Source organism: Notechis scutatus, chromosome 15, assembly GCF_049901735.1.
Source record: "Notechis scutatus isolate UNSWTSFEM ecotype Mainland chromosome 15, rNotScu1.2, whole genome shotgun sequence".
Classification (NCBI taxonomy): Eukaryota; Metazoa; Chordata; class Lepidosauria; order Squamata; family Elapidae; genus Notechis; species Notechis scutatus.
This window is the reverse complement of record NC_142023.1, coordinates 5603131-5616203: the sequence shown is the minus strand read 5'-3', so window position 1 is coordinate 5616203 and position 13073 is coordinate 5603131. Positions and strand designations below refer to the sequence as shown.

Here is a 13073-nt window from a genome sequence, read left to right as displayed (position 1 = left end):
CTTGCAAACATTTCATGACACAACTAGATAATATCATCAGTGCTAGAAGGGTGAGAGCAAACCCCACACCCTTCTAAGCACTGATAATATTATCTAATGGAGTGATAAAATATCTGCAAGAAAGCAACCAAGCTCAAATAGCACCAAGGACCCCATAGTCGTCGTCGTCCTCCTCCTCCTCCTCCTCCTCCTCCTGCTCCTCCTCCTCCTCCTCCTCCTCCTCCTCCTCCTCCTCCTCCTCCTCGTCTCCTTCCCATCCCCTTCTCATCCACTCCACAAACCCCACACCCTTTTAGAACTGAAGGAAACCACCCAGCTCAGAGAGCAGCCAGGACCCCCACAAAAAAAATAAAACTCCACCTCGGGAGAACTCGGAAATGTCGTCTGCCTGTAAGGAAGAGAAAGAAATTGCTCTCGTTCCCCTCATCTGAAACAGGGGATTTCATTCAATCTCCACCCCACCCACCCACCCAATCCCGGTACATGAATATGCTGCCAAACAGATGATGGAGTGGGCAATAGGGGCAGATTTTCAATCTGGGGCAGATTTTCAATCTGGGATGGGCAGTGCACACAAAACCTTTGGGGCCCAAAGGATTCCGTGGGGCTTCTATGTAGCTGACGGCCACTGGCATGGTTTGTAACGCTGGGCTTGACGCACCATTCACAGGGTCCCCAGCAAGAGAATATTCCAAGTCTAGGGGACCCTCTTGAGTGAACTTCGTCTAGCTAGAACATACAATCGTAGTATAATTAAAGTCGGAAGGGACTTTGGAGGCCATCTAATCCAACCCCACCCCTTGTTCGAACGGGAGACCTTATATACCATTTCAGTCAAATGGCTGTCCAGTCTCTTTTGGGAAACCCTCCAGTGATGGAGCCACCCCACAACTTCTGAAGGCAAGCCATTCCACCGGTGAATTGTCCTCATTGCCAGTAAATTTCTCCTTAGTTATAGGTTGCTTCTCTCCTTGATGAGTTTCCATTCACCGTTTCCTGCCTTCTGGTGCTTTGGAAAATAAGTTGCCCCCCTCTTCTTTGGGGCAGCCCCTCAAATACTGGAAGGCATCTATTATGTCTCTCTCTCTCTCTCACACACACACACACACAGTCCTTTTCTCTCAACTAGACCAGTTCCTTCAACTATCCTTCATATGTTTCAGTTTCCATCCCTTGTTCTGCCTCCAGTTGCTTTGGAAAATAGATTGACCCCCTCAGATATTGGTACCCAGTTTCCATTGTTTAATTGCTTTTGTTGTTAGGAAACCTCTCCTTAGTCCTTCCACATTTTTTTTTAAAAAAAAACCACACATTTTCAGTGTTGGAGTTCCCCGAGACAAGGAAGTTCTAAGTGTGCTCCCTCTTTCTGTGTTTTGCATTAGCCACTTGGTTTGTGTGAGCGTGTAAGGATTACGAGTACTTTCTCTGTAGACTTTATAAACCCACGCAATCTATCGTCCTCCGAGTTTCTTTTATTTCCCCCAACTGCTCAGTCCTATTAAGAAATTGGAACTGCATGCTGCGGGGATAGAAAGAAAGAGAGAGAGAGAGAGGTGGAGTCATTAAGTAATTGAATTGTAATGATCTAATTTATTCTGGCGCTCGCAATGTTATTTCACAGTATAACTTGAGAAGAGATGTCAGCGAAGGAAAGGAAGGGGGTGAGTTACTTTCTTGGAAGGGAGACAGCCCAGAGAAGCCGCTGTCACTCACCAGGAGACCTTGGAAGCTGTGGCTTCTCTAATTATATAGGTGAATCAGAAAAGAGAAGAGAAAAGAAAGCCCACGCCACACATTCCTTTTCATTGTTTTGATATAGTTTGTCTTCGTTATTTATTTCTCAACTCGCCTGTCGCCTCCTTGGAGGGGCGAGTCTAGGTGGCTTACACAATAAGATTACAACATCTGGGGGGAGAAACCCAGTTAAAAAACAAACAGAGCAAAGACAGTGAATGAGTACACAAGGGGGGGAGAATAATAAGCATTCCCCCCTCCAGGGAATAGATCCCGCCATCCAGGACTTGATGAAACAATTAGGTTTTTATAGCTTTTGGGATGTCCAGCAAAGTCAGGGTGATATCGCCCTGAGGGAATGAAATGAATAAATATTACAGTTTTGAAGGAAGGTAGAAGCTGGGGGTGGGGGTGGGGGAACCCAGTCGAAATGAAAGCATCTGTCTTGATCGTGCCCAACAGAGATATTGAGGTTTTATTTCTAAGCAGTTGAAATTAAATAAATGATAGTTACGCAAACAAATTTGTGCAGGCCTCCTCAAACCAGCAAAACAAGGACAGTGATTTGATTCCTGGAGAACACTTCCAAATTGTCTTGTAAATAATTCCTTCCTTCCTTTTCCTTTCTTCCTTCTCTCATCTCATCTCTCCTTCCTTCCTTCCTTCCTTCCTTCCTTCCTTCCTTCCTTCCTTCCTCCCTTCCTCCCTCCCTTCTCTCATCTCTCTTTCCTTCCTTCCTTCTCCTTCTATCCTTCCCTCCCCCTTCTCTCTTCTCTCCTTCCTTCCTTCCTTTCCTTCCTTCCTATATCTTTTGGTAAAGGACATTCTTACATTCTTAATAATAGAAATAAAAACATGAGCAGCTGGAGTAGCTGTGTTGCAAAAGCTTTGTTGACATTCAAGAGATGTTGGAATTCACATTTATTGGGTTCCAGGCTTGGGAAAAAAAGCTAATCTGGTTAAGAAGTAAGGGATGGAAGTATCACAATTTTCCTCTGCTTTCTATCCTTCCAGTTTCATTCAGTGTCTCATTCAGGCTTGTTTTTATCTCCTTCCCTTCCTCCCTTTCCCACCCACACAGGCTGCATGTGGGATAAATAGAGGCTTCCAATTACGAAGACTTTGTCCTCACTAAACTTGGTGTTTCGCAAGTATTGGGGGATGACACTGGAGCCTGTAGTTTCTTGGCTGGCATCAAGCCACCAAAATCAGTCGCCCTCCGCCAACTCTGAATCTGCTTTGTTGTTATTTTCTAACCCTGCGCTGTTTATTTTTGTTTACTTCTCTTGGTTTCATACAAGTTTGTGTGCTAAGATACAGATGCATGACTATAAGCCACCGGATAAGAAGTCTCTTGGGAATTTTAGGGTCACTTATAGAGAACACTGACAATGGGGATTTGCCCAGGAACAGCTTGTTCCCTTGTGAAGGTAGCAAATCTGTAGCACATGGGGGGAAAAAAAACCCCGTTTCATTTACTGAGAAGGCTTGTATCCTGTTTTGCGTGGGGAACAACCATTCCAAAATAGATGGGGCAAATAGTTTGGGTTCAAGACAATTTCTTGGGTTTCTGAGGATAGACATTGGATCCACCATGGTGCTGAGAAAGGAGCTCAGGGTTGCAATGATGGGTCTTCGGTGCTCTTGTGCCTTGTCGTTTTCTTGCAGACATTTAATGACCCAACGAGGTAACACCATCAGTGCTGAGGGAGCAAACTCCACTCCCTTCTAGCACTGATGATGTTATCTAGTTGGGTTATGAAACATCTGCAAGAAAACAAGCAAGCTCAGAGAACACCAAGGACCCCTCAGTTATTGTCCTCCCACTCCGCATAGACCCTATTCCCTTCTATCACTGATGATTACTTAGTTTGAATAACGAAACATCTGCAGGAAAACAACCAAGCTCAGAGAGCACCAAGGACCCCTCATAAATGGTGCTTTTTGTGCTAAACTGGAATATAAGTAATTAGCTATATTAATAAGAGGAGAACCTCCATTGCTGGTAGATCTTATCTGCAGAAGATTCCAGGTCATTTCAATGTTGAGACCCCAAAATGAGGTCACTGAAGGGTTTTAAATGTGGCCTACACAGATCCTAAGATACAGAAGGTTTCAAGTATGATCTTTGATCACAAACAGAAGGATTATTTCCAAGTCAGAGTAGGTAACCTCGGGCAATTCTCCACATGGGTTGAAATTGGTGGAACGTTCCTCTAGATGAATCCGGATGGATGCCTGGCCAAAACAGAGCAAGCCTCATAACACACGGCCACCGATCAGCGATGAAGTATGTCACAACAGGGCCAAGCGGTGAGTCCCATTTTATGTGACAATACTCCCAAAGCTGCTGACAGGCTTGTGAAAATGTGTGGTTCACAAGTGGCCTCCGATACATATGTTAGCAATTCACTGTTCCTCTCTCTGTCTCCTTGCCCTCTGCCAACCCAGCGCTTTGACGAGAAGAAAGGCGGAGAACAGCATGATGAAAACCAGACTGGGATAGAAGTTGAGGGATTTCTGCCAGAGGAACTAATCGGTGCAAATGTTTCTAATTTGCATAATTTAGTTCCAGGGCAACAGCTTGGCATTCCCAAAGACACTGTTGGTTTGTCCAGTCGCACTCTGTTGCCACCCTTGGGCATTGGAGGTGTCAGCCATCCCAACTTGGTCAATAGAAAAGAACGACTCCCAGACTCATCGCTAGTGAAAATACTCTTTACTAAAGCCAAGTATTTTTCTGTGTTGCATGAGAAACGTACATTCCTTCCACTGTCCTTACCACTTTCTATAGAGGGACAATCGAGATCTTCCTATCATATTCTATTACTGTTTGGTTTGGAAGCAATCTTGCTTTGGACAGAGAGTGGCGAGGACAGAAGAAAAGATTATTGGGAAGTTCACTTCCTTGTCATAATAAGTGATGCTTGAGCAAGGTCTGCAGTATTGTCTGGGACGCTACACATCCTTTTCACGACCTGTTTTCCTTGTTACCTTCTGGGAGGGGGCTTTGTGGTACCCAAAGCAGAACATCTAGATACAGTTACAGTTTTGTTTATTTATTTGATTTATTTGATTTGTCAATCGCTTACAAGATAATAGGTATAAGTATAAACATAGTTATGAACACATGAAATGGATACATATAAGAAAAATAAAAAGAAACAATAGGACAGGTACGGTAGGCACGTTGGTGCGCTTATGCACGCCCCCTACAGACCTCTTAGGAAAGGGGTGAGGTCAATAGTAGACAGTCTAAGGTTAAAGTTTTTGGGGTTTGGGGAAGAAACCACAGAATCAGGCAGAGTATTCCATACATTGACCACTCTGTTGCTGAAGTCGTATTTCCTGCAGTCAAGTTTGGTGCGGTTTACCTTGAGTTTGTATCTATTGTGTGCTCTTGTATTGTTATGGTTGAAGCTGAAGTATTCATTGACAGGTAGGACATTGCAATGTATGATTTTATATACTATACTTAGATCAGACCGAAGACAGTATAGTTCTAGGTTTTCTAGGTCTAGAATTTCAAGTCTGGTGCCATAAGGTATGCTGCAATGAGTAGAGGAGTGTAGAACTCTTCTTGTGAAATATTTCTGGACTTTCTCAACTGTGTTAATATCAGATACATGATGTGGGTTCCAGACTGATATTCGAGTATTAGTCTAGCAAATGTTTTGTATGCCCTAGTTAGTAGTGTGATACTACCAGAGTTGACTCGATGTGATTCTCTTCTCTGCAGATGAGCCGAGTCGTTGCTACTTTCACGATGGGGATGGTGTATGCGAAGAGTTTGAGCAGACAACCAGCATCACGGATTGTGGGATCTACACACCCAAAGGGTTCCTGGACCAGTGGGCATCCAATGTGTCAGTTTCACACCATAACGAGAAATGCCCAGCTACGGTGGTAGCAGGTCAGCCAGCAGCAAATCAAGTAAGGATGGTCGGGCACACTGTGTATTTCTAGGATGAACAAGCCATGGTTTTGGATAGCCCTGTATATCACCTCATGGTCCTGGTATCAGCTTTGGAAGCCATATTGAGACCAGATGCTCCCATGCTGCCAAATTTGAGCCTGGGAAAGTGGGAGGGGGGAATTTCTTGGAGTGTATGTAGTTAGACATAATAACATTCTTTTTCTAATTCAAGGTCATGTTATTTTGCACCTAAGTGGAGGGAAGTCTCAAGTTGGGACAAATAGTGATTGGGGCATGTGATGTGATGATGAGTACAGGGGATGGATTTGTAGTTTTTACTTATTGCAAGGAAGCCCAGGACTTTCAGATTCAGGATTCCACAGTTGTACCAGTTTACTATCCAAAATAAACTTTTGAGAAGATGTCTGTCTTCTCAAAGAGTTATTGGTTGGATTGGAGGTTTGCTGGAATGCTGACACCTGGGAACCTCCACATGCAATGACTGATGACATTTGAAGGATGCTACTTTCATACAGAAGACAAGATAAGTGCATTAATTAAGCTGGATTTGCATAGTTAGTTAGACTAAATTAAAATAGTACTGTGCTTTTCATGATTGGGTCTGCTTGTAGGATGAAGCATGCTTTATTTGTTTTTTTCACAGCTTCCTTCCTTCCTTCCTTCCTTCCTTCCTTCCTTCCTTCCTTCCTTCCTTCCTTCCTTCCTTCCTTCCTTCCTTCCTTCCTTCATGGTACCTGTCTACTACCCAACCAGGAATGAACAATGGCTGATTCTAATACTGAACTCATTTATATTTAACTACCCCTCTTTTAAGATTTAGCATGTTGTAGTTTTATGAGTAGGGTGTGCAGTGGCTCAGTGGTTAAGATGCTAAGTTTGTCAGACTGGAAAGGTGGCAGCCTAGGTTTGAGACCCAAGCCCCATGTGACAGGGTGAGTTCAGCTCCTGCCCACCTAGCAGTTTGGAGCATGCAAATGCGAGTAGATTAATAGGTACCACTTTGATGGGAATGTAACAGCATTCCATGTACCTTTGGCATATAGCCATGCTGGCCACATGACCACAGAAATTGTCTTCGGACAATGCTGGCTCCCTTGGCCAAGAAACATGGCCTAGAGTTGGACAGGGAAATCTTTACCTTTAGTTTTATGAGTAAGGGAAGTTCATTGGTCCTTCTAGATGTCCCTGCTTATTGTTACTTCTGAGTTGTATGCATATGAACCTAAGTGTAGTTTGGACCAAGGGTTTATAATGGTGGCCAACCAACCAATTGCACCCAGAATTGGGCAGTAAATGCCTTACACCGTTTTGGGTGAAGTCAACAGGAACTGAGATTGGTATCCCACTAGTAGCTTGATACTCTGTGAATGTGTCTAGTACTATCTCAGTTGGTGTCCATCACAGCACCTGAAGGTAGTGGATTCTTGATGCCTTAACTAATGCTTTTTCCACACCAGATTGAACCATGGCTCCAGGTTGTCATAAAATAAGAGGATAAGTCTTCCCACCCCCAGCCCCCACCGTTTTCCAGACTCTTCATTGTTTTAGGAATCTCCTTCAGTAGCCTCTTGTCCATTCTAGTCTCCAAGCTGCAAGGCCTTTTTTGTTATGCGGTCCTAGTTGGCATCCTGGAAAAAAACAACTTGGTTGCTTTCTCGTGTGATTGCGCGTGAGGGTATGTGCTTCTTGCAGAACTGTAGCTGACCACAGTCTAAAGCAGAAATCTGCAGAAGGGAGTCTATTGACACGTTTCTCCTATTTTCTCGAGCTCTCTGATTTCACAACTACTTCTCTGGCCTCATTGGGTAGCTTCTCCTTGGAAGAATTACCCAGTGTTGTTTCCCCACCCGCCAATTTCCCTTCATCCTTAGTTGTGCTTGGCTGTCCCGTGCCTCAAAGAATGTGACCGAGGCAGGTTTTGCACGGAAAAAACTCCGGAAAACATTCAAGGTAGTTTTCTTGAAACGCTCAAACCTTGTTTTAGGTTTTCAAAAAGAAATCAAAAGTCATTTTCGGAGAAGAAAAGCAGCTAACACTGAGAGGGTCAGGACATTCTGCTCTCTTGATTCGGTGCACACACACACATACACACACACACAGAGAGACAGACATACATACGCACAACACACGCAACTAAGGAAGCAGAAGGCAGTTGCTTCCAGTCCAGAGTTTGCAACCAAGTTTGCTTTGACCTTTGTTGCAATGAGACGGAGGTCGAAATTTAAACAAAACAAAAGCCATGAAGCCTTCCAACATTGCTTGGAGCTGTCTTGGCTCCAGAAGCCTTTTTGCAAAAATAAAAAAATAAAATAAAAATAAAATAAAATAAAAACAAGCTACGGTTGGAAAAGGGGGAGGCTGTGTAAAACATTCTGGGACCTCAAGCAAATTGGGAACTTTTTTAAGAACAGGAGGCCGAGGGAAGGAAAGAATGGTTGGCTTGTTTCCCGCTGCCTGCCCTCTTACTGGTTAGGACCCCTTTAGCTATTTCTTTTTGTGCTTATGCGGTTTGGAGTATTTGGCTACAGATAGCTTTTTCTTTTCCTTTTTTTAAATGAAAAGAAGAAAGGAAATGGGTCTTACGGTTTTCATTAAATGCCTTCTTTCCCCCTGCCCCCTCCAGCCCCAGGGGTGCTATCAAGGTAGGAGTTTGGGGAAATTGTCCAGGGTTTTCTTCATCAGGCTGAGTAGAGAAGGAGTCATGGTGTGCAAGGCAAGGACTGGCTTAACATATTTAAGTAAAATAACCCATATATACCATCGGAAGGGAGAAAGCTTTGCTTGTCTGGACTGAATAATAACCCATGGGCCAGTGGTGGGATTCAGCCGGTTCACACCGGTTTGTGAGAACTGGTTGTTAACTTTCTGAGCAGTTTGGTGAACTGGTTGTTGGAAGAAATCATTAGGGCAGAGAACCGGTTGTTCAAATACTTGAATCTCACCACTGCCATGGACCGATCCATTCTCTTTCGCCTGAGATTGATCAACCAGAATAGAGCTGGAAAGGACCTTGGAGGTCTTCTAGTCCAACCCCCTGCTCAAGCAGGAGACCCTATACCATTTCAGACAGGTAGCTGTTCATTCTCTTCTTAAAAACCTCCAAATGATGAAGCACCCACAACTTCTCGGGGGAAGACATTCCACCGGTTAATTGTCCTCACTGAAGTTTCTCCTTAGTTCTAGGTTGCTTCTCTCCTTGATTATTTCCATCCATTACTTATTGTCCTCCTTTCAGGTGCTTTGGAGAATAGTTTGACTCCCTCTTCTTTCTGGCAGGCTCTTAGATATTGGAAGAAACTGCTGTCATGTCACTCTTAGTCCTTCTTTTCATTAGACATACCCAATTCCTGCAACTATTCTTCATATGTTTTGGCCTCCAGCCCCCTAATCATCGTTGTTGCTCTTCTCTGCACTCTTTCTAGAGTCTCAACGTCTTTTTTACAACATGGAGACCAAAACTGGATGTGACATTCCACCAAATGGATATCGAGAAAGAAAGCAAACAAAAAGTTTATTTTTGACTAAAATGGTCCTTCACCTTGGTATAATGCAGGCAGTGAGGGACAGGAACTATACAGTCACAGAAATGTTTAATTCTCAATTTAGCTGTTTCCAGCATGGTGATTGAATGAGGAAAAAGCATCCCAGCTTAAAACAACAACACTCGATTGATTCCAAAACTGGATTTTCCATCTCTTCATACCCTAATTCTCTTTTACTCAAAAATATGTTGCAGTAGAGAGATGGGTGTTTGGTGCCAGAGTAAGTCTGCAAGTGTTTAGTTGTGTGTGTTTTTTCCCCTTTCTCTTTCTCTCTCTCTGTCTCACAAACACAGACAGTAAACTGTGAGTTAGTACAGATGGGCAACCTGTTTCTACTTTTTAGAGATTGCGTTGGAATGCTTTTCATGCAGAAAATGCAAATTAATTTGCAATCAGTCCCACTTTGCATTCCGAAAACTGTTAAAAATCCACAATTCGGAATTCACAAACGCATAATGTGGGAATTATTTACCGTAATAAGTTCAACCAATGAACCTACTCATTTTTAGTTTGGGTGGCATCCCTAATTAAAAACTGTTGCAGTTGTCTCCGCGGGGAAGTCATCTGAGTTCGTTTATTTCTTTGACATGAGAAAGGCTTTGTTCTTTTCTACTCTTTATAACAATAATTTTAAAAAATCATAACATATCCCGACATTTTTTTAAGACGGGAAAATGGGATTAAAGCTGGCATTTGCCACTTGCTTGGTTGTTTACAACAAGCACTAATGATGTTCAACATCCATATTCCGACCGAGTCTAATGAATGATGTGTTAAGGAGACCTGAAGATGTGCTTGTTGACCAAGAGAGCAACTAAGTTGGGCATCAGCTTTTGTGAGCAAAGCTGTTGAAGGTTCCCTTATCTCCGTTTGGCCTGATAACTTTAGATACCAATAAAAGAATATTTGTAGCTCAGGGTTGAAATGAGGGGTCCTTGGTGCTCTCTGAGCTTGGTTGATTTCTTGTAGTCATTTCATTACCCAACTTCATCCGTGCTAGATGATATTACTTAGTTTGGGTACTGAAACATCTGCAAGTAAACAACCAAGCTCAGAGAGCACCAAGGACCCCTCAACTTTAGGTGATGATGGCAATGTGGAGGAGGAGGAGGAGGAATGCAATTTCATTTTTGGAAAACATTCACACACTACTTTTTGCTCTTGCTCATATAGCTCTCCAACACAACCACTAGAATTAAGATTCAGTGTCTATCGTCCCACATTATTAGTTTTGACAGATATCAGGGGGACTGTTCTCAACATTATCATCAATAGTTACTCCTGTTCAGCTAGGAACTACTAGCAACCTAGTAGTTAAGCGTTCAACTAAGAACAGGGAGAGCCTATTTCTAGGCTAACCTTATTCACAGAAACTCATTGGGCCAGTCCCTCCCTCTCAGTCCAATCAACCTCACAGGGCTGTTGTGGTGGGAGAAAAATAGGTCTCGAATTATGCTTGGATATAGGGGCATACAAAATAAAAAACAAAATTCCAGATAGTCCTCGACCTTACAACAGTCCATTTAGTGAGCATTCAAAGTTACAACATTACAGTGTGAGATTATAAAGTTACACTGGAAAAAAAAAAGGTCTTACGACCGTTTTTCACACTTGCAACCGTTATAGCATCCCCATGGTCACGTGATTGACATAACTGACTCGTGTTTATGGTGGTTGCATTGTCCCGGGGTGTCACACGATCCCCTTTTGCGACCAGCCAAGTCAACGGGGAAAGCCAAATCGGCTTAACAACCGTGGGACTAATTTAACTAATTTTCATGTTTAACAATGGTGCCCCCCCCAAAAAAAAGCCACAAAAAGGGGCGAAGCTCACTTAAGAAATGTCCTCACTTCGCAACCTAAATTTCTGGGCTCAGTTGTGGTCGTAAGTCAAGAAGTACCTGTGTAACGCTTAAATACAGATCAGAAAGGGGGATTTCTTGGACATAGGAACTGTCCATGGTAAAAACATTGGCAGGTTTCCTCGCTGGATTCTCGGGAGGGAGTTCTTATCTTCTGAGTATGTTTACAAAAGGCACACCCCAAACTCTTCCCAACATTTGACGAGCCGAGAAGAAAATGGCTTTAAAATTGGAAAGTTCCTGTCGGACTTTCTCCCTGTCGGGAGCTAAATGAGGAAAGGATGAAGCTGTCTTAATAACCCAAAGAGCATTTGGGCGAATTTTCGACAAAGGGCAAAGATTTACCTCCCCACTCCCTCTCGCCCTTGATTTATCTGCCTGAAAAGTCCTTTTCATGATTATCTGTTGCTGCCAAGTCCTTCAGTGCAGTTGTATTTCACCGCTGCTTGACGTCTTGCTCTGCTTTAATAGAGTAGAAGGTCCCCCCCCCACCCGTTTTTTTCTTTCGAGCTGCTGCATCCCCCGTTTTCAAAGCAGCCCCTCTGCAGCGTAGCTGGCCCCCCCTTGATTTACGGTGGGAGATGGGACCCTGCCTGTCCCGCTTTCCCAAGTGGAAAAAAGCCATTATTTACACTTTATTCACAAAGAGAGTTACTCTCCCAGCTCAACCTTGAGCAGGAAGAAGGACTGAGTGACACAGTTATTATTATTGCTCTTGTTATTGTTTGGGAGTGCAACAGATGCGCCTCCCAAACATAGCCAGCCTTAAGTAAACCATAATCTTCTAAACGCGGTAGATAAATATAGCCCCGGATTGCAAAATGTCCTTTGTAAATTGGTTCTCTCCAGTTGACATTCCGTGCTAATCAGGTTTTGTGGTTTCCCGAGTGTCATCTTAGGACTCTGATCTGGAGCTGGGAGCGAAGTTGCGGCTTTTGGGGGTTAGGCAAAAGGTCCTTTAAGTGCAGAGTTGTGGCCGCTCGCTTTCGTCATCCCAATAGCTGTGATAGTGAAACCTACTGGGCTTGTAATCCAACAGCATTTGATGAGGTCCAGGGCCTGCTTTCCCTACACTATATCAACCTAATTTTTTTTTTCATTCTAGCCAAGGAGAGTATTTCACAGAAAGTGAGTTACACCCCCACACACACATTTGGTAAATATTTAAGTCCAGGGGTGGGATATGAAAGGGTTAACTACCAATTGGGATTTATGAGCTTCCCTGCCTGCTGTGAGCTGCAAGCCTGTAAATCGTCATTAGCATGCTGCCTGCAGAGAAGCAGCCTTTGAAACAGCCCCCTTTTCTTGTTTTTTTAACGGTAGCTGAAGTTGAAAAATCAGGAAATAAAGATCAGGAAAGAGCCTGGGTGGGCTTGTGGGCAAAAACATCAGCAGACATAGAACCGGTTCTATGTCTGCTGCTCTTCAGAGCTACCGGTTCTACAGAGGTGGACAGAACCGGTAGAAACCCAACCCCTGTTTAAGTCTATCGTTTCATGTGACAACACTGAAGAAATGACACTTGGCTACAATGCAAAGCAGTGAGTATACAGCTTACATAACGGCATAAATGTGCTGTCCCCTCAAAATAACGCAACACGCAGCCGTTAATGTCTAAACCATTGGCAACAAAAGTGGGTACACCCCTAAGTGATAATGTCCAAATGGGGCCCAAGCAGCCATTTTTCCCCTTCTCTGGTGTCATGTGGACTCTTTAGTGTTACAAGATCTCAGGTGTGAAGGGGCAGCAGGTGTGTTAAATGTGGTGTTATGGCTCTCCCTCTCTCATGCTGGTCACTGGAGGTTCAACATGGCACCTCATGGCTATGAACTCTCTGAGGATCTGGAAAAAAAAAGAATTGTAGCTCTACATAAAGATGGCCTAGGCCCATGATGGTGAACCTATGGCATGCGTGCTACATGTGGCACGCAGAGCCATTTGTGCCGGCACGCAAGCTGCAGGCAAACTTACCTCACCGTGCATGTGCGCACCTCACA

General features: G+C 43.7%; 1 protein-coding gene across 1 annotated transcript in view; it reads left to right on the top strand.

The window, feature by feature from the left end:
* PAPPA (pappalysin 1) overlaps positions 1-13073 on the top strand; it is a 133766-nt gene that overhangs the window by 67188 nt on the left and 53505 nt on the right. The window contains 1 exon segment of the mRNA XM_087943904.1: positions 5474-5667. Coding sequence (XP_087800030.1) covers positions 5474-5667 — 194 coding nt within the window.